Consider the following 23,560-nt stretch of genomic DNA (forward strand, 5'->3'; position numbering starts at 1 on the left):
CTCATTAAATATATTTGTGCACCCATCCAATAAGCGAATTGCAAAGGGTTCGGTAATGGCTGGTCATGGAGTGTAAATCAAATTGCAGAATTGTCTGTTTACATATTATCAGGTGGCCTATATTTAGTGCTGTTGTTTCAACTTTGCATTTTATGTTCACGAATATGGAATTCTAATTCGTAGCATTGTTTTTATCATTAAGCAGCTGTATGCCTATTGTTACGAATATTTTCAGCAATGTGGATTGTCCTGCCGGCAGGTCAAACAGTGGTAATATTAATAGAGTAGGCGTAGGCTATTATCTTTCTTCAGTCAAGTGTCTTGTGAACTGTCATATTCTCTTACCTTTCAGGAAATTTAGAAATATATTATAAAAAAAATGTTTTGGATAGCAGCATGCATGGCTGTGCTGTTTCTGAGTGCCAGAGTGTCCGTCCATACAATTGAGCCAAACATATTCTATGACATAGCCAAGTGTGTAATGAAGAATTTCTTACCATAATTTAAAATAGTATTTATAAGATGGAGACCCTACATGTATAAGATTATAATATAATTCTGGGACCAACTTAGCAACAATAATGGGTAACAAAAATAGCTGTTGTGCACATTCAAGTCCTCCACCTGGACGAAAAGACTTGCCCCACTTTGAAGAATATATACCTAAAGAACAAGAAAGTATCGGTAATATACAACATATAAGTGAAAGAGAACCAGAAGATTGGGATGCGGATCCATCTCTGCACCCAAAAGCTGGGACCATCTTCATGGAAAGATCAAAAGTGTCGTTAGAAAGTAAGTCTGTGTTACTTTAATTACATTAATCGTGTACTGTACGATGTTGCTTATCAGCATTTTCAAAAAAGAATTCTTATTTGGTATATTTCTATTATCTTCCAGATGGACTGGTGAGGAAGAGAAGCCAGAATCACGTATGTATTTTTTTAATTAGGCCAAGTGTACGCTATAAACACAGTTTTGACAAAAGTAGTTCACACATCTATTCAGTATAATAGCCATCTCCTATTTTATTTTGAAGAATAGGTTTCAGTTTTGTCGCAACAATGGTGTATGTAAAGTATCCTATATTAGGCTGTTAATCTTATGAGAAACATTTTCTGCATAATAGGCCTACGGTACAAAAATGATTAGCCTATTCAGTGAATATAATACCTTAGGCCTAATTTGTTAAAAATAGACTGAAAAGTTTTTATAGCCTTCTTCATTATTGGGAAGCATGACGTCGCTACATTGCATGTAAGCTACTTTCTACTGTGAAAGGAATGCTAGAAAAATAGCATTCCTATAAGCTTTCGGTGACTGGATTGCATAAAAAATGCTTTAAACATTCAGTGCGGGAGAAACGTGAAGATAAGATTTTTCCAAAGCACCCCAAAAATTAAACTGTTAAAAACATTGCAGACTTAAGGCTGTTGTAGGCCTAGTATGAATTAATATGGACAAAGTTTTACTGCAGTACATATAGGCTAAATATCCCATCACCCAGATTCCATACATGGCCAGGAGCTTAAGAGTCTTTTTCTCGCTTAAATTTCTCTTGACTTACTTTATAGAATGCATTGTTTCTACATAGACCTGTACATTTCAGATTACTGGTTGTCTAAATTTCGTTTTACAATTAATTTACTGATTGCTCTCTGCGTATGATTCGTTAATGAAAGGCCTAATTTATGTTCCCTAATTCAGAAATAAATGTAATTGCTTTAAAATTCAATAATGGAGCTGATATATAGTTTTTGGCAGTTATGTTACCTTAGACAAAACATTATTCACCACGTCAACCCTGAAACTGATATCAAAATAATGGTAGAATCCATTTTATTCTAAGCTTAATTATTTCTGTACAAGAGCGTTACTAAAGGTAGACATGATTTATTTACTTACTTTGCTTCTAGTCGAATTATACATACCGACAACAAAAGAAAAATTGGAGGGCGACGCCAATTTGGGACCGAAAGCCACTACATTCATTCATTTATTTTATTCCATAGATCTTACATGAGCAATGAAGCTTTAAGATGTGGAACAAGTCAAAATTTTACAATATTGCAATTACAATTCTTATAAATTTTTACAGTTTTACAATTTAGTAATTTTCTACAATTTGTACAATTTTGTGCAATTTTTTACAATATTTTGGCGAGATGTAGTGAGATGAGCACTCCATGTTTGCAACTAATGACTTAAAATACATTCAGTTGTACGTTGCAGCATTGCTAACACATGAATACATCCTACAGCCCTTCGAAAAATTCCTCTGGACCTTAATACGTTTATACAAATAGCATTCAATTCAGCCATTTTCCACTGAAAATTTGCTTTCCTTTGGTAGCTGTCTTGTACTTTATCAATAATTCTAATGCAGATTCTGCCTGGGATATTTACAGTATTAGGCCTAATTTTTTTGTATGTGGAAATAATTATCATGGTTAATTTCCTGAAACATGGTGTCACTATCATTGCTGAATATTTTTATCAATAGTCCACTAACTGGATTTTAGGCTATATAAAACATATATGAAGCATGCTTGCTGTGTTGTACTTTATCTGTCAGTGTGAAGTAATTCTAATTTTATTGTGCATGTTATTGACCTTAGTAATCAATCAACTGATTAAAGACTAATTTAACAAATTTTCGTAAAATTATTTTGTATTGGGTAGTAGTTCATTGTGGAGTTAAGAAAATAAGGTTGTAGACACACTAATAAAGAGAAAAGAAGAATAAAAATAAAACACAATCAAAAACGAAGATGTTATGTAACTTTCCGAATGTCTAAAATTTGTAATTTATGCATGCAATAAATGTCATTCTTCTTAATTTCAAAGAAATAGACTTGTCACAGTAAACACTTGCTTTGCAAAACTGCGTGAATGGGGAGTTTTAATGATTCCTGGCCATGTATGTTATCTTTCAATCATAAGAAATGGATGCAAAATATAGACCTATCGGTATTATATAAATACCACTACTCATGAAGCTCTAGTAATGAGTGCTCTATTACTTTGTAAGACTGGAAATGGCTTAATTATTACGTACAGACCAGAGAAGTAAGTTCTAATAATCGTAAACAAACTAACTCAGAAAGGCAAAATGAGGTCATGTCTCTTTTTAACTTTACAATAATTATATATATCGTCACTGTGCCTCCAAAATCTGCTATCGTATGTGTTTTTAAAAAGATTTTGCAGGAGAAAGAAAAAAATCATCTTTCACTTTTAAGTTCCTTGATTTTCAAAACTACTTTCGGTATAATTTCAATCATTATGATAAATGACGAAAGTACCTATACCGAAAGTAGCTTTGAATTATCAAGGGAACTAAAATTGACAATTCTTTTTTCCTTTCTCCTGCAAAATCTTTTTAAAAACACATAACTGATTTTGGAGGCACAGTTACAATATGAAATGTAGGTGATGCAAAATCAATTTCTAAACTTCTCACATGTGTTTCAGAATCGTTATATTGAAGACATATTTTCTTGAGCTATTGTTATTTTTGTATCAATTCATCTAAGAACTACGTGGACCTACATTATGTATAAAAAACACATGTTTAGAGTAAAAATTCTTTGAAGTCATAATAAATAGCTCAAGAAGGTGACTTAGGGTTACCAGATGTCCAGTTTTTGCCATAGGCCTACAGGTTCTTCATTGTAACTTGACCTCTGTTTGGCAGCAATATTAAAAATAAAGGAATGTCTGGCTAAGGGGATGTTAAATTGATGATATTTACTGTACCTTTTCCCTAAAATTGTTTGGAGTAGAACAACGAAACTTTTACAGCATATTTCTGACACTCGTATAAGTAATCTGATGGGTTTATATAAATTTATGAATTTTTTTCTGAATATGTAAATTTTTACCTCACTTTTTGCTATATTTTTCAAGAAAACTGCTTTAAAACCATTCTTTTTAAAAACCACTGTGTCAATTTAAGCTACAATATCAACTAAATACACAGAAAATTTTAAATAAATCTAACTAGGCCTACTAGAAGCTGAGATATGGTACACTGTATAAAGAAAAATACAAACTTACGGAAAATGGCTACCAAAGTTATCAGAACAGCCCAGCTGCATAATCCTCATCTTAGATAAAAATTTTAAAAATATATTTCGATACAGTACTAATAATGTGCATAAATGATACACCGTTGGAAAGAGGATTTTTCAGAGATTTGTTGTTTAGTCAACTGTCTGAAGACAGGTCTGAACCTCACAAGTGATACCAAGAAGGCACCACTTATGAGGCAACTAGGCCAGGAGATAATGGAGTAGGGTGGCCAGTTCCTTTCCCCCTCCATTGCATACATTGCCGACTAGCTACATATGACACTAGTCAGACTTCAGATGCATGTAAACAATTGTGTAAATCAATAAAAAACAAAAATTGAAATTTTGAGCATATTACAGGGTCCCAATCCCTTTATAAAGAATAGGTCTATTATGATTATGGCAGAAGTCGGTATCAACAGTGGGCAGTTAATTTTATTGTTATCAGAATGGAAGGAGAGAAAAGATTGTTATTTTTAAAACTAAGCTAGTTTACTGAACTTTCTAGTTAACAATTCATAGGAAGTTTCTTCCCATAAAGATAGAGAATTAACTAAAACTCTAGTAGAAAAAGAGTTACAAAAGGAATGTGACAGTTTTCGAGAATTCGCCACTGATTAGTAAAAGAATTATTTTTAGCATACAAGAATGGTAAAACCAATAGAAGAATTTTTGTGTAGTCATCTATAAGGCATTTGGAAGAGATGTACAGTAGATTCAACTTTTTCCATTGCTGCTGATAAAAAAGGAAATCGCCATGTTTCAAAGATTGTATCTAATCTTTGTCTTCATGTGGGCAAAAAATGGGGTGAAAAGGGTTTATACTCACTGAGAACATTACACTCAGCTAATCTGTTTAACTGGTCTGAATATGAAGAACGTTTTTTTTTTATCACCGGCAGTGGAAAAAGTCCAATCTACACTCTTCTATACAAAACAATTGCTTCCTCCCTCATTTTGATCATTGTTGGGTATTTTGTTAGGTAATTATTTGTTAAGAAAAACGTGGATAGACCAAAAACTTGTTGATCAATGTTCTGTATCTCAGTACGTGTTTTCAACGTGGAAAGTGAGGAGGCAAGGCCTGACAGAGTGAAGTATTTTTTTTAAGAAAAAACTCAAACCCTGAACTCAGTAGTTAACTGCTGAAAATTTGTGAATTCTTTTTTATGATTTCAAATCATAATGCAGGGTGTTGAACAGTTATTTTCATTGTTTAATGCACACTGAACAAATGTAATTATCTTTTCCATTCGATCAAAACATATACATACAGTAAATTAAATATAATTTGAAAAAAAATGTTTGTGCGAAGAGTTCTGTAAATACAGTGTTGGATAATTGACTTAGAACTTTCAATCAAAGGGGCTACCTCAAAAAGACATAAAAAAGAAAATTAGAAAAATATGGGCCTATTATACTTTGACTATTTTCAATTATGAAATTAATATCGTAAATCATGCTTGTTTATTGTAAATATTGGTCATTAAAAGAAATGTCATTTTGTGACAAAAGTTGTTTGTCTTTTTCTACACAAAATATCCTTTCTTAAGCCTAACTATTTAATGAATGGCAATCCTAGACTTGCCTGTGTGCACTATTTTCCTCTTGACTTTTTACAACAAAAGGCCATCTTTATAAAACATTGAACATGCAAATAATAGTCTTTGCGAGATGAAACAAGAAGTATGGAGACTCCTTCAGGTAACTAGTGAGGGAAAGAAGACAGAGGACGGACACTGGAAAGTTTTCTTTTCTCATTCGTACTATCAGGGACTGGAATGCTTTACCTGCAGACATACTAAAGGCTTTACCAACAACCAAAAATGTATTTAAAAATAGGCTTAAGGACTTTACTAATAGACGATAATTATACACAGTATTTAAAGGGTGTAATTGATATTTTGTTATTGAAGTGTTCTATCAGTGAAGAATTATGATGTGTCAGTGAAGTGTGTAGTGTAAGTGAAACGTATTCCTGTCAGTGAAGCTTTATAGTTTATAGTGGCAGTGCAAAGTATTTGAACAGTGAAATGTTATTGAAGTGTTAGTGAAATCAGGATAGAATCAGTGAAATGTGTCGTAGTTCCAGTGCAGTGAGTGAGTTGACAGCGAAATGAGAGTAATGTTGAAAGGTACTTGTGCAGATATGAACATATCATACTCGTGGGTTTTAGTTCGAACTTAGGTTTAAGATACAAATTAGATTTATTTTAAATGTTATTTTAAGTGATTGTGCTTCATTTAATTTAGGATATTACCTGTTATTATTATTATTATTAATTGTATTTTTTATTAATTGTGTTTATTATTGTCTTTATTGAGTGTAATTAGTTACCACTGCCACCGGGTATATACCCATTGCAGTGTGAATAAATACATACATACATAATGGGTAACAGGTTTTTTTTTTTTGTTCATGATTAATAGGTGTGTAATGTGAATCGTGATTGAGTTTTTCACTTATTTGAAGTAATTAAAATAATGGGCAATATTTTTTTTTTTTTCTTCCTTGTAGAGTGCTATATTGTAAGACATATTTAATGAACATTGTCCAATAATCATTGTGATTAAACATTTGATTATCAAAAGATATGTTCAAAAACTAATTATATTGTATTGCACATAGATGATTGCATTTTCACCAATCTTCACGCAGTTAAACAAAATGGTAACATCTTCAAAATACTTTTATGCTCCTTTTTAAATAAGTACCAAATTTACACTGATTATTTATGAGGCACTGTGAATATTAAGGACGAACTCTATAAAAAGTCTTGATTGCAAGTTCGTCACTAATAGCTGTGGATATTAGGGGCAAACTCGACAAAGAAAATTGATTGAAAATTCACTTCTAATATCCTCAATACTTCACATAATATAACGTAGAATGTAGGAAATTATTATTCTGTCAATATGAACTACTGTCCAATATATTTCTTTTAGTGCAGGGGGAAGTTTAGTATAATTGTATAGTTTCTGTTTTCGTGTTGCTCCATTTTCACTGCCCTTAAGTTCTGTCTCTTCTTGGCAGAATGGAATCAGAAAATTGATCCAGGGCATATAAAAATACGAGTTTTAAATGTTGAAAACAGAGTGTTTATTTACTATTTGATAAACAGCAAAAACACGAGATAAGATTCATGCGCCAGTTTCCAGATGTAAATATTCAACAGAAACAGTCTGAAGAATTGTGAATGAAGTTCCACGAACAAAGGAAGAATTCCACTTATCACTCCCAACTAGGTACACAAATGTTAGGAATATGTACACAACAGCAAGCCATATGTTACATAATGTAAATGTACTAGCGCAAGCACTGCTTTTGTTATACTGTATTTGCTTCAGAGCTCCATATTATGAGACTTTTGTTCTAAATAAATCACCTTAGAAACTTAATTTCGTGCATGAGACAATGCTTTCTACAGCTTAACAATTTGCGGAGTTAAGTCATGAAGAAGCTCAGTTATGAAAAATTGAAATGTCAAATTGGAAGTTAAACACTATAGTAGCTTATAAAAAAAATTAATGGTCCCCTAAACGCCAGCAATCTGCATAAATTAGGAAAATTTCTTTTTAGAATTAAAATTAGATGGGAAGAGAAAGTCAAAGCTCTAATGGATATGGAATGATAAATGTTGAGTAGTCGGACATGATAGGAAACTACGAAAAAGTAGTCAATGAAGCCAACAGAATAATTTTTAAGAGACTGAGTATAGAAATGAAAAAGTTAAAGTAAGAGTTTTGAATTCAAGCGCTATACTTATTATTAGTTTGTTATTGTTATTATTATTATTATTATTATTATTATTATTATTATTGCGAATAGAAGGTATTTATAGGTCCAATATGTATTATATAGAGAGTGATGGCAGATTAAGAACTGGAACACATCTAATCCGCCATGACGTGAACAAAGATTGATGAAATAAATACTGTAAATAAATAAATAAATTGGAAGTTGCAGTTTTAGAATGTGAGATCGTGCACAGTGAGAATATGGACTTTGGATGATTGAGTGAATTGTAAAGAAACAATAATAATAATAATAATAATAATAATAATAATAATAATGATAATAATAATAATCTGATAGAAATATAATAAAGGAGGAATTGATAAGCTACCGGTACTCAAATAGAGAACCTATAGACTGCCATCACACTAATTTTATTATCATTACACAAAGCTTCAATGAACATCTTTTTGTCTTTTTTAAGCATCAGATTTGACAAAATATTAGGCATTGCTCTAATCATGTACACAAAACACTTGTCTAGCGGCATCATAATCATCTTAATTATTGTAATGGTAAGAATGCTCTTCATTCCAGTTACACTTATTTCTCCTGCTTAAAGTTGTGTAAAAATAAATAATAATAATAATAATAATAATAATAATAATAATAATAATATATCAGCAAGTAGACTTGTTAAAAAATAAAAAATAAGAAAATAATTTTAAAACTTATAATAACAGAGGTGCCAACCTTCTAAGTGAGTTATCAGTAATCTCATATGCGCATGTGAGTGCTCACCCCCCTTTTCTGGCAAAGTCTCAATCGCAAAGCACATCATTACATGTTACCTGTCACTTTTTCTGCTAAAAAAAAAAAAGACATTATGACATTTTTGCATCTCAGAAAAATTCTTATTGAAATATGTGTTTCTTTGTAATGTCTAAAATTTCTGGATGAGAAGTGTTCATGAGTGTAATGTAGGTCTGAATTCTGTCAAGACTCTTTCCATTGGAGAGTCACTGTAAGACACACTCAATACTGCAAACACAACTTAATGTTTTATATATGCACTTTCATTTCTGAATTTGCAATTTTGGCTATATTTGAACATATTCTAGATCCATTTATAATGTATTCAGAAAAAGTATTGATAAGTCTGTCATATTCACCTTCATTAACGAAATTTTGGAATCTTTGAATAAAATATTCAAGAGATTAATATGAACCACTTTTTTCTGTGTGAATTATCTACAACTTCCGCATTTTTAAGAAATACAGTCACAACTAGAAATTTTTTACACATTTCTTTCTCTCCCTTTTTGGAGTCTCTATACATTTTTTTCCGTGTTAAAATTGTTTTTCCGTAATAATTTTTTCTTTAAACCATATTGCCGTGAGGGTATCCACAATAATGACAAAAAATCCGTAACAGTTGTCACTTCTGAAATACTATAATACTGGTACATGAAAGTAAATCGAAAATAAATATCAAGAGATTGTAGGCTAATTATACATGGCCTAAAACTTTGAAATTCTATATTAACCATCAGCATAATAAAATAAATATAACAGAAATCATCATCCATAATCGTCTTGCAAGGAAGTGAAAATTATTATTAAAGAGAGAGGGAGAGAATGTGTGCATGAGTTATATTGGGATTGTGAGATCAGGACCGACAAAACTACTACTTAAAGCAAAGTGACCAAATATTCTGTTATACAACAAAATGAAAGAAAGAAGAAAAAGTGTTTCTAAATCACATCATTCAATCAGTACAAACTACAAGAATAAAGTATTTTGACAATACAAAAACAAGATAAACTTTTAACAAGTTCAAAAATGGAAAAGTTGGAAAAGTAGCAAGTGATTACTGCAATTTTTGTTATTTCTATTGTTTGTAACTGTTTTAGACAATTTAAATTTTCCAAACGACTTAAATTTATATATTATAATATTCTGTAGTCATATATCAACACATGGAACTCTGTCTAGATAATAAATAGACGTAGAAAGTCACTGAATTCACATGTGTCCCATAAATTTGGTTACAAACAACATTTCATTTCAGCAAAGACAAGTTGGGATATGTTTCATGGCTCTGCACTCATATGCACTTCCTCGTCACCTTCCACTTCTGAGTTATAGAAGCAGTCCTCCCCACTCCTCTGTCATACCTCGTAGCTATATTTTATGCATAATCATTCCTCATAAATGACCAGAAGAATAAGAAGTAGAAATTCAATTTTAACATCAAAATTGTGAAGTGAAACTTCGAATTACAGATGATATACAGGGTGTTCCGAAACTATTCGTTCAAATTAATACAGAAGGTAGAGAACATGAAAACTAATATATTTCGATAAGGAATATATGGTGTCTGAAGTCAACTTGTAATGTTATGGAACATTATGTTAGCCACCTTTGGGAATCGATGGATTGGCCGAGGTGGCCCCGTGGCCTGGCCACCCAGGTCACCTGACCTCACGAGTCTGGATTTCTTCCTCTGGGGGCAAATGAAGCAGCTGGTGTATGAAACCGTTGTGGAAACAGAAGAAGACCTCGTCGCTAGAATTACTGTCACTGCTGATGCCATTGCGGACATGCCAGGTGTCTTCGAGCGGACATGACAATCAATGGTCCGACGATGTACTGCGTGTATACAGGCTAATGGTCGCGCATTCGAGCAGTTCCTGTGAATGCCGCTGATGTAATTAGCATGCTAAACTACCTTCTGTGTAAATCGTCCCTAGGATCAGAAATTGCCTTCAGGGACCATATGTACCATTACAAAATATATTTGTTTTGATGTTCTCTGCCTCCTGTATTATTTTGAACGAATAGTTTCGGAACACCCTGTATGTTATTTGTTCATAACCAGTATTTAACAGATTTACATAGAGAGAATGCACGTTATGTTAAAAAAGAATAACTTAAAATAACAATGCATATTGAAAATAGCTGTAGTCAGATAAATTCTTTGGTTTGAAAGGAGTGCTGTATACTTTCTATACAAATAATTGCTTAGTTTCTGGAAAAAATTAGTATTGTAGGAGAATGTATGATTCACACTGCACTGTTTATTTCAGCTTGTAGACGTGCGCCCACTGAAGAAGAGTAGTTCATGTTCAACTATCTACCTGGATGATAGTACTGTTTCACAACCGAATTTGAAGAACACTGTCAAATGTGTGGCACTTGCTATCTACTATCACATAAAAAATCGAACTTCACATCGACAGTTGGATATTTTTGATGAGAAACTTCATCCATTAACAGTAAGTGTTGCATGGACATAAAATAAAATACGTGTATATGTTAGCAAAACGTAGCTTTATTGTATTGAAAACTTACTCAAAAAAATTTGTCAAAAATATTACTTTTATTTACGAAGTTAGTTACACAACGGTGAGTTTATTTTCATGTCAATCAGTCTTATGTTTTATGCCCTCATTGACATTTGCTGAGCAGCTGGTTTCAAAATATATGCAGAGTTAATCTTTGCTTCCACTTTGTGTTTACATAGCAACACTACCTTGCTGTCAAATTTAAGATCTTTATCTTTCCACATGCTTGTTTTGTGCCCATTAGCATGAGGTGATTTCTCTAAAAGTAGCATTACACGAACAAAAAAGTCACTACCGGGTAGTTACAGTTTCTCATATAAAATTTTTAAATAAATTATTTGTGCATAGTTTGTTTAATAGACCTATCTTTTATTTTAATGAGTAACACATACAACCAAGTTAAAATACAGAACCTAACATCGAAACCATTCCAAATACACAATGGAGTTCGTCAAGGAGATGCATTAGCATGCCTCCTATTCAATATTGCATTGGAAAGTGTCGTCAGGAAGTCTGAAGTGCAAACACGGAGCAACATTTTTTTATAAATCCACACAAATATTGGCATTTGCGGATGACATTGTCATTATTGGCAGATCCATGAAATATGTAAAGGAAGTGTTCCTTTCCTTGGAACAGGCTGGAAAAGAAATAGGCCTCATCATCAACGAGAGGAAAACAAAATATATGTTGGCAGATAATGGAAAGATAGTTGACAAAATAGACAGCCTGCAGATATCAGATTATAATTTTGAGAAAGTTGACAACTTTACATATTTAGGATCAGTGGTCACTAGCGATAATAACATGTCCAAAGAAATCTCTAATCGATTAATGAAAGCAAACAGAGCATATTTCGGCTTGAAATATCACTTTAGTTCGCATGCTCTATCCAGGAAAGTAAAAGTTATTCTTTACAAAACATTAGTGAGACCAGTTTTGACATATGCGGCAGAAACGTGGTCCATCTCCAAAAATGATGAAAAAAGACTGGAGATTTTCGAAAGAAAGATTCTGCGAAGGATCTATGGCCCAACATTTGAGGAAGGTCTCTGGAGGAGGAGATGCAACTATGAATTATATAGACTTCTAGGAGAGCCAAATATAATCAATACAGTTAAAACTAGCAGATTGAGGTGGGCAGGACATGTAATACGCATGGACCCAAGTGAACCTTGCAAAAAAATTGTAATAACAAATCCGGGAGGTCAGAGAAGACGAGGTCGACCGCACTTGCGATGGATTGATGGAGTGGAAGAGGATGCCAGAAAGTTGGGGTGCAAGAATTGGAAGGCGGCTACACAAGATAGAGACGGATGGCGACAATTACTAAGGGAGGCCCAGGCCCACCAAGGGCTGTAGCGCCAATGATGATGATGATCTTTTATTTTAGTGTTAGTAAAATTTCACTTGTAATCAAATTAATGTACTTAGGCCTTGTAACAGCATAAATCTGCAGTATTTTAAATAGCCTAGGCCCAGTTTCTTCAACCTTTGTTAAATTATAACAGTGTGTTATTCCATTTTAACTGTAAACTTAACAGTTGAAGCATTTCTTCAACTACTGTTAGCACTAACAGGCTGTTAAAACCTATGTTAATTTAACTGCCCAATTTCATGCAGTTAAATTATTTAACTCTCGTTGGCATAGAAGTATCCAATATGGCTGGTGCGTTAGATGCTGAACTTATATATCTGGATTATTTAGAAAATGATAGCCATGAATACATAAACAGAGGGGTTGACTTCTGTGATTTGACAGACCAGAAGTTCATACAAAGGTATAGGCTATTTCCTGCCAAGCTTCACTTTTCACTTTCAACTTAGATCCATTTGTTTGTTTATTCTCATTAATTGCGAAATAATTTCCAGCAGAAGGTTTCTTTCGAACGAAGAGAAATTAGTCCCACGATTTCTTTTTGTTCCAGTGTTTTCCATTTCATAACAGCAATACCATTACGCCGCTCAATGCTATTGTGATACAGACGAGGAAAGAAGTAGAAATCAAACCTATCCTCTCTGAATCAAACAACAGAAACAAGCGAGAATCGCAATTGTCAGAGTTCAGAAAACAGAAGTGAGCCTGTACTTGGTTATAGGTTATGGTTTAACTCTAGAATCTCTGGTCCTAATAGAGAGTTAACAAACAGAATGTTAAAATGTGAAATGTAAAGTTGAAGAAACGCAATATTTTTAACAGAAATTCATACTTTTAACTTACAATTAATTAATGCCATGTTAGGTGCATTTTAACAAAGGTTGAAAAAACCGGGCCTGTAATAGTTTTTTTTATTAGTATGAACTTATAATATACACATTTGTTTGCGTGTACATGTGCAACTCATATAATATGTATGTGATGATGAATGTTTCTGGAACTATCCCCCAGTCTGCATGACAGTATTTGGTGACCATAGAATATGCTGCTGGTGCCCATCTTAAAAAATTGCACATTTATATCGAATTACTAATAAAAGAAAGCTGTATAATTTACATAATTTCATTCAATATTGTTGGTAAAATAATTAAAATAGCCTAAATGGCTTCCATTATTGAAAAGATAAAACAATTTAAAAATGGATATAGAAAAATTGTATCATGTGAAAATAAATTAACTTCGTTATTAATAGCATATGTACAATCCCGTCGCTCTAATTTTCGGCAGCCAATCGTGTTGCAGGTTGGCTACATTTAAACGTGTGCGTCTTGTGATTTGCTGATGAAGTTATTCATTTCTTAAGGCTCGATAAATACTTAATATAATCGCCCGCCATTTTGGCTCTTTCGTTGGAGTTCGCAGAAAGCACACAAAGACGTTATTTGCTGCTCAATTATTTGCTGAATTACAGTGCGTTTGATTTATTATCATAGGAGCTACGACATGATAATGTTTAACAATGTGGCAAATAGATTCCTCGTATGGTAGCTCGGCAACGAGAGAATAAAAATGGCAAATGATACTACCTACCTAGAATTTATAGAGCCTTCACTTTCTAAGACGTAAGCAAAGAGGAGGAGTCACGCCGGGAATAACAGCGTCGCGACTATAGTAACAGCATGTCTGACTGTAAAACAAGTGGGCCCAGGTTCAAATCCTGCTTGGGACAGTTTTCCGAGGTTTTCCCTCAACCACCTGAAACAGAATTGCTGGGTAACTTTCGGCGTTGGTTCTCAGACTCATTTTGCCATCATTAATTGAAATATCATTGCCATCATTACCATAGTTTGGGTTAAATTCATGGTGTAGCCTGCTGTATTCGTACATAACCATGGCTGTTCAGCGACAAAATCATTCACAGAACAGGCGTAGTAAGCACAATAAGCCTAAAGGTACGATCACACGTCGCTACTTTTGCAGCGCTGCAGTACAAAAAACTGGGCAACTCTTGTACTGCGACGTGTGAACAACGGTGCAACCCAAAAAGTAGTGGCTGCCGAACCTGCTGCCCGCTACTTTTCCATGCTGTGCGCAACTTAAAAGTAGCGACGTGTGAACAGGGTTCTCAGGGTTGCAGCCACAGCATTTTTGATATCGGTTTTGTTGAAACTTTTGCTGCGGTTGCAACCAGTGTTACCACGCAAATGTGTCAATGATACTTTTATTGTTTGGATATATTTTAATGTTAAATGTGATGAAAATAAATTATTTGTAACAGTTATTAAATACACAACATAGTCTGAGCATAATTGCTGACGATATAATTCATTTTTTAAATTTTCCGTAGCGTAATTCCAAACAGGAGGGTTGCCAACATTGATTAGGTGAATATACTGTTGGTTATCATTTAAGTATATAGGCGTTTTTAAAAGCTTTATAGTAAAAATAATGTCAATTTCTGAATACTAGATACGACAGAAAAGCAAATAATAGATAAGGAAGCTTTTGCATGAGTTTCTTAATAATGCGAACATAACCACAAAATTTATATTGAGAAGTCAACATGGAGATGGGAACCTGCAGCATGACTGCAGCTGCAAAAGTAGCGCCTTGCTTGTGAACAGACTCGCAACCTCCAGTTGCAACTTTTGCAGCACTCGGGTTGCGCAGCACGAAAAGTAGCGTGCAGCGCGCTACTTTTGGCTTACGTGTGAACACGACACGCAACTTTTGCAGCTGCAGTATAAAAGTAGCACTGCAAAAGTAGTGACGTGTGACCGTACCTTAAGGCTGCAGTGCAAGTCTTCAGGTCCCCTCCTCCATCAAAAGAAAGATAACATTAAAGAATTTAAGAATGAATATAAAAATTATAATATAAAATTAATATATAAAGACTGTAAATAGGTAAAGTGCTAATAAATAAATAAATAAATAATGAAGAAGTTAATTTTGCAATATTCCTTAGCATTAGTACAGTACTCCTTGTTAAAACATCACAAAATGAAGAGACATAAAGTCTCGATTTGCAAAGTTTTTTGCATTTTATGATGGAGCACAAAATAATGCTTTTCATTTTGCAGAACTTGAAAAGTGCAAAGTTTAGTTAGAATAGAGTCAGTTACCATAATTAAAATTTATACTGTCTGTAAAATACCGGATAATGGATTACCTGTCGTTAAAATCTGGATCCTGACCATTATAAATGCAGTACAGCATTACATTAGTTAGTTACATTAAATAAATTGAATGTTACAGAGAGATGGTGTGGCAGATGACTATGATAAGCACAATCCAGAACATCGCCAGATCTACAAGTTTGTGAGGACATTATTCAATGCAGCCCAACTAACAGCAGAATGTGCAATTATTACTCTTGTATACTTGGAAAGGTTAATATTAAACAAATTAGTTATCATTTTCTTTTGTTATATTTCTGTATCTTTACAAAACCGAACATGGTGATGAGCATTTGTTTTCCCCTTCCTTCAGTGCATTTTTTAAATGCTCAGTTGTTGAGCTATACATGCCATAGCACCTCTGTTCACTATTTCAGTTATCTGAAGTGTAGTATAATTGCCAATTCCTAAGACAAAATGTATATTGTGTTCATTTCAAAATTTCCTACCTTGAATAATTTTATATGTGCAGAGGAAAGATTCAGTTTGCTGACTGAATTTTGTGTTCCATCCCTTCAAACTCTCCTTCCACTTTTGAATTTCAAACTGCATTCTATCTTCAGACATCATTTTAAAGGGAAAACTACACCCTAACTCTGGCCACTAGCAACAGGCATCTATAATGAACACCGATTAAAATACCTCTCATTTCTCGTGAAAAACAACTGAATAGACTACATTGGACTATATGTTGTCAGCAAACAGCTGGATACATTAAGAAGATTGATTGATTTTAAAGGGAATGATAAATCTCATCAATCTATAAAAAAAAATTAATTTGGTCCATCCATTTCTGAGATAGAGCTACTGTCGGTGACTCAGGAGAAGATGAGAGCAGACTGAGGAGGAAGGAATGTGAACAGATAATGTAAGACAACACGTGCAATATTTGTACTGCCGTAAGAGGAAACATTAGGTCTCCTTCTGTTCAACTTAGTTTTAATTTCTATATGCACTGTTACTCATGTTTCCTGTACGAGTAATAACCTGGCTACTGGGATGCTTATCTGAGCAATGTTTATAATACTCAACAGCGATAGTCAAGAAGGTCACATTCTTTCTGCTCGTCTTCTCCTGAGTAACAGACAGTAGAAACATATCATTTAATGAATAACAGCAGTATGATCACAGTGGTTAAAAATGAATACAAGCCATTTATAACAAATGACAATAGAAACAGAATTACAAAATAGTTCACGGCCTGCTATTAAATACTCAAAGATCGTACACATGTGATATGACCTAAAGTTGTTAAAGCATGTATAAATAAACTTGATAAAAGAAACGCTGGACATTTACAGTACAGGAATCTAAGTCATGCAAGGCAAACAACAGATTTATTTTCTAGTACACACAGTATCTTCATAATATCTAATATCCAGTATCTACTGGAGTGACATGTACAGCTCTCTGCTACTTGCACGAGAGTATTATGCAATAGTGTAATTTCTCTCGCAGGTGAAATTCATGCGTGTTTTGTGCTATGTTATCACTACCTCAGTTTTCGAAGTGTTGACCACTAGCGCGAATTTTTGGTGGTAACTTTTCCAACACGAATATTTAGAAAATGTATTGTTTATAAATACTCCTTATTCGATTATAAGCAGCGGTCATTGCAGATATTTTCGGTCGGTAGCAGGCAGGTAGTAAGTTAAAGCAACAAGACAGGTCGAGGCACATACAGTATTTATTGCTGTGGCAAGCTGGTGGTAATCTACTGACATGATATTTCCTAGACCCGTACAGCCATGAAAAAGAACACTGTGTATGTTCTAATATCAAGTAAATTTTAATACACTAAATGATATTATGTTCCTCGCTGTATCTCAAAAATGGATGGACAGAATTAATTTTATTTTGGTAGCTGCATAGTGTTTATCATTCCTTTTAAAATTATGTATCTGAAGATAGGGGTGCAATTTGAAATTAAAGAGGGGGGAGAAAAGGGTGAAATAGAAAATTCAGACAGCAGTGGTTTTGAACTTTCCCTTCGAAACTAAATTGACATGTTTTTTCTCAAAATCGTGTTCCCTGCATATCTAAAATTATTCAAGTTGTGAAATTTTGAAATGAACACACGGTATGTTAACCTTCCATTAAGCATTTTACTCCTTGTATCTACATGTTGCTAAATGTGTACAGTTCGTATGAGCCATTCTCATTAAAAATTGCATGGGCATAGGCTGAAGATATAAAAACTACAGCTGAACTATAGCATGCTAAAAGTTACATGTCAGTTTGGGAATTATTCTTTGTAATATAGATTTTGAAGGGAAAAAATTGTACTTTGTTGACTCCAGTGAAGGTGTTCACACGATCAGTCCTGAGTACATTGTTGTGAGGAGGGTAAAAATGCTATTAAATGTAGTAATGGACAAGAGGTGATTTACTGCCCCCAATCTGAATATATAGGATTGAGCCACTGATAGCAGCATCCATCATATCTGTCAATTGGCCAATTCAAATCCTACCACTTTTCCTGGAATGAGTTTACATAGTTGTAACTATAATAACCTATTTTTGTATGCAATTTCTAATATTCTCTTCCAGGGGCCCGTTTCACAATCCTTACAAATTACAAATTAACAATTTACAAATAACAAGTAAAAGATTACAAATGCTTGTAAATTGTGTTTCACAATGCTATTTTATTAGTTTGTAAAGTCTGACGAACTTTACAAAATCAGCTAAAGAAATTTACAAATACGCATTATTGGTTATACACGATCGCCAACGACAGTTTACAAAAATCGCTAAGGAGCAGAGCTAAAGTCACTGTATTTTTACTACTATCGATACATATGTTTATATTTTGTACTAAAATAGATTATTCTAAGCTTGCTGATTCATGTTTCACCAATAGAAAATATAAAGTATTGTTAAAAATAATTAAAAGTATTTAGGTTTTTATATATTGGCGACAATGGAGTTTCATGTTTTTGTGATTGGTCGAGAATACCAATACACCTATTACTTAAATAACCAAAGTTAACACAAAATTCAGTCAAATAAGTAAATAACAGATTTGTTCCACGTACAAATATGCAATTGATAAAATAATTACGATATCTAACCACAAAATCAGGTTAATTTTTTGTGTTGATCCATCAGTATTTATTAATGTTGCATCCATAACCTCACAAACACTAGTGATCCCATCAGCAGCATAAAAATTCTGTGCTATAGTAAATAACATTTTGGTAATCAAAAACCTGCCCCGAATTTAACTCTTTTAACAACATCAACTACCCTGAGGGCACTTTTGCACACTGATATCTTAGAAATTCCGTGCTTATCTGCTAACCCACGGAACTGACAGCTAGTATGCATTCAATGCAAAACAATACAATTCTCGCTTAGAGGTTAGGGGCTAGGGCATTAATTTTCTCTTTTGGATGTTGGATATGATGTCCCATATCTTGTAGGAGAGATTCCAGCGAAACGGGACTCGAAACGACTTCAGAATACCGCGTAAGTAATGTCGCTATTGCATTATTGAATTATTTATTTTTGGTGCAGGGAACTTCTTTATTAAGTGCGAGTATTTATTAAATACAGTCTTCGTATATAAATATTTACGCGGTGTTCTGAAGTATAGCGCGGAACTTATTCGAAACCTTTCATTAAATTTATACAATGATACAAACGTGATATTAATAATTCTTGCCCGGAGAATTTTACGTATACGTCTTCGTTTGATTAGGCCTAAATTCAGTATCTTCGTCTGTGTCATTAGAACTCCTTAATAACATCAAAACTGCTTTAGTTTAATTCTTAATATTATTCAGTTACTCAAAAATTAATTTAATAAGTATTTCTTTATTGTATTTATTCATAATTTGTTGCAATATCAAACTTTACACATCTCAGAGGTATTGTAGAAAATGTGCTAATTTTACAAGTAAAATTTACACGTTTGTGAAATTACTCTTCATTGTGAAACAGAATACTTGTAAAGTGAGCAAAATTTAATTTGTAAAGATCTGATTTCCTTTGTAAAGTTCAACATTACAAACAAAGATTGTGAAACAGAAGTTTACAATTTACAAGCAAAGTTTACAATTTACAAAGATTGTAAACATTGTGAAACAGGCCCCAGATATAAAAATAATATCGGCACTCCTATATTTTCTACCCTTACAGGCTTCTTACATATGCTGAAGTAGATATCACACCTGCAAATTGGAAACGAATTGTGCTGGGAGCAATTTTACTAGCATCCAAAGTGTGGGATGACCAAGCTGTATGGAATGTTGACTATTGTCAAATTCTGAAGGATATTACAGTAGAAGATATGTAAGTATCATCATTTTGTTTTTGTATATTGGAACTTAATTAATTCTGAATGCTAAAGCTTCATGTTAAAGCTTTCTAGAATGTGTGTAGTGTATTTTGAAATAACTGTGTTAGTCCAAATTTGTGAATGATAGTAGTGATAGTATTAATCAATGCTTCTATTTATACATAAAATTCGTCATTAATTAGGCGTGAGCAATTAATAAGAAATGGATAATCTTCATATACGAAATTCATAACATAATATTTTGAAGTTCCTGCCACAATGCAGTCATTGTCATCTGCACACCACATAGGATATATACTGGATAACTCTTAATTGAACTATCACTATGCTACATTATATTAAATTAATAATATGTTGCATTGAAATATGATACAATGGAAACATTTATCAGTATATTTATATTAATTCTACGGAGAAAATCAGATAATCTGCTAGTCAGTTATCACATGCTGGGTTGACAGATAACCAGGGACCTATTCCACCATTAAACTTTGCAACATCGCAATATTTCACCTTTCAACTTTTGAAAAGTGAAGTTTTATTGTTTCTCCATGAATCAGAGACTCCTTTTCATTTCATTCTACTGTGTATAATTATAGTTTATCACAGTTATCTTTGAGGGGAAATGGAGATTACCCCTTGAGTTACCCCTTAAAGATAAAATTGTATGTGAAGAAGAAGTTGTCAAATATTTGAAGCTTTAATTTGGCTCCACAAGAATATGGAATCGTATTCAACAAATGCATTCTTGTGTAACTAGCGAGATGAGAATTTGTATTACTGCTTCTTTTGCAGGAATGAACTCGAACGTCAGTTTCTGGAGATGCTCCAGTTCAATATCAACGTTCCCTCCAGTGTCTATGCCAAATACTACTTCGACTTAAGGACTCTTGCCGAAGCCAATGACCTTTCATTTCCCGGAGAACCTCTCAGTAAAGACCGTGCTCAGAAGCTGGAGGCCATGTCGCGCGTGTGTGAAGACAAAGTGACTGAACAAGCCCTTCGCAACGGCTTTAAAAAATGGTCTAGTTTGGACAACGTGAGTACAGGTGGACCACGACGCAGTGTTGCCATACTCTCCTGAGCCCTATGGTGTGTGGCAGTGTTTGATTGAACTACAAACTTCTGGAGAGATGCCAGGCCATGGAAACACAATGAAGTTTTAGAACTAGTGAGCATATTACAACAAATGTCAGCAGTTCTCAATACTATCATTCTTTCTCCATGAAACTGTAATTTAGTCAAACTCAGTGTATAATGTGACTTTCACCGAAACTTGATGGTGATTTTGTTAGTATGTTATCTCTGTGAGGGCCTTCACTGTCTGACCTCGATTTCTGAATATTAGTAATGTCAACGAAGGAACCAAATACGAGCTATCAGAATGACGTAGACATGTTACCAGAGTTGTGGAGTGGAGATGTTTGTATCAACACTGGTGGTACATTTTGCACATGCAGGACATTAATTTTGAGAATAAGGTACATTAGAAGAGTAACAGAAAAATGCCTTGATTCTCAAACTGTGGGCTTCACTATTAATTCTTCCAGCATTTGTGTATTAACACGATTCCAAAGATAATTGGTTATACAGAGAAATACAAATATAATTTTTATCTTTTAATATTATGTAAAGGTCTAGCATTCATAAGATATATCATAAGCTATCATATTAATAGACTGCAGAATTCTTCAAACAGTTGGTTGGCATGAAGTAGGTACATACTTGGCTGCAAATAAATTCCAAGTATTATTTCTAAACACTATGCAGCTTAAATTGTATTACATAATTTGATTCGATATATACATTATATATATAGCACAATGCCAGCCATTGCTTTCTGTGATGAGTTATACATTATTTATGCATAAAACAGCATTTATTAACATACTCTTATGAAGAGAGGGCACGTATCAAACACTAATATTTTATTTCATTGTCATAGTGAAACCAATTTGACCACTTGCACACAATAAGGTAATTATTATTGGAATAAAAGTCTTTCACACGGGTAAGTCACAAATTATATGACATTAGTGGCTTGTGCAGGTTGCTTTTAACTGAATGCTGTTTATAAAAAAATTTGAGATGTGTGAATGATTTAGAAGAAAATGTATTTCTGAATGATGTGCTAAAAATTAATGGAAAAACAAATCACAGTTGATTGATGAAATATATGTCATCTACTACTTCACTCTAATAGAATGGAAAATGCTTTCGAACATTAACTTCCCTGCAAATCTAATCTTTCAGGTAAAGCTTCCTGTAAAGCAGATTAGAATAATTTCAAGGGAAAAAATTGTTCTGGGGCCAGGTATCAATCCCGGGACCTCTGGTTGAACGTACCAGTGCTCTGCCAACTGAGCTACCCGGGAACTCTGCCCGACACAGTCTCAACTTTCTGCTTTACAGGAAGCTTTACTGAAAGATTAGATTTGCATATTATATACGTCACTGTGTACGTTACCAGAAAACCACAATTTCAAGTCACACAGAGTTTGTGTGCACTCGATGTGGGTCTCTGGCATTTCGTCAGCCCACGCGAGTTGTGTGGATATAAAGGGAAAAGTTGAGACGGTGTCTGGTAGAGTTCCCGGGTAGCTCAGTTGGCAGAGCGCTGGTACGTTCAACCAGAGGTCCCGGGATCGATACCTGGCCCCGGAACAATTTTTCCCTTGAAATTATTCATTAACTTCCCTGCCACCGAATCTTTCATTATGCAAAATTATTTTAAATCGGAAACCAATGTAAAATTCGTATTTACAACTTCTGTAATTTGTGACCCACCTGTAAAATGTGATGGGAAATTTACAAGGTAGCTTTTATTGAATGGAATACAGATATGCTGTCTGTATTCATTTGCTGTGACACTTACATGCGAGGGGCATGTAAGCTGCTTTCATTCCTATCAGGTGTTTTGATTATGGTAAGTCAGGGTTATTTTAAACATGCTAAGCTTGTTCAGAGAAAAACTTAATAAAATGGAAGGATGTATCGTATGTTTTAAGACTCTAGCTGCAGCATTTGGAAAGCAATACACGCAGTATTCCAGACTATTTAGCAGTCTTCATTTGTTTCATAGTAGATTTGAAATGTTTGAGATAAAGTTCATTATAAATTATGCTTATAATTTTGTTGCCAAAAATTACTTGCCCGTTGGCTCTCTTACGTTTATTGTTCCATTGAAAATTAGTTTTTGTTCGGATCCAGATTAACTTATCTGTATGCAACATACAGTCTGGGCTGTAGGACAGTACACTAGCAACAGCTCTATTCATCTACATGTAGAGTATTTGCAACACGAATGTTACTGTTTGCATGAAGTGAATATGAATATCTTACAACTGATCTTTTTATAACGAAATAATAAAGTCAATAAATTGAACATTAGAAATATATTTTAAAAAATAAAGCTTTCATTTTGATAGTGATACACCCAACTCATCCATTCTGAACCTTACAATCCACACAGTCTGCTGGTAGTTACCGTATTTCATAGCATAATCGTCACATTTTTAATGCCTTCCCACCCCCCCCCCCCCCCAG

The 23,560-nt window shown here is 33.7% G+C and overlaps 1 protein-coding gene across 3 annotated transcripts; it reads left to right on the top strand.

Moving 5' to 3' along the window:
• Positions 1–3: 3 nt before the first annotated feature.
• CycY (cyclin Y) lies at positions 4–23,412 on the top strand. Of its 3 annotated transcripts, none has more exons than XM_069849086.1 (7): positions 4–92; positions 353–795; positions 901–932; positions 10,900–11,088; positions 15,791–15,924; positions 19,855–20,007; positions 20,810–23,412. In XM_069849086.1, the coding sequence occupies exons 2-7, from the start codon at positions 582–584 to the stop codon at positions 21,096–21,098; spliced, it is 1,011 nt and encodes a 336-aa protein (XP_069705187.1). In that variant the 5' UTR covers positions 4–92; positions 353–581; the 3' UTR covers positions 21,099–23,412. The 3 variants fall into 3 exon arrangements, with proteins under 3 accessions (XP_069705187.1, XP_069705186.1, XP_069705185.1); XM_069849085.1 differs by having other exon boundaries at positions 34–112; XM_069849084.1 differs by having other exon boundaries at positions 55–270.
• The last annotated feature ends 148 nt before the right edge of the window (positions 23,413–23,560 follow it).

This window comes from Periplaneta americana, chromosome 16 (assembly GCF_040183065.1).
Source record: "Periplaneta americana isolate PAMFEO1 chromosome 16, P.americana_PAMFEO1_priV1, whole genome shotgun sequence".
Taxonomy (NCBI): domain Eukaryota; kingdom Metazoa; phylum Arthropoda; class Insecta; order Blattodea; family Blattidae; genus Periplaneta; species Periplaneta americana.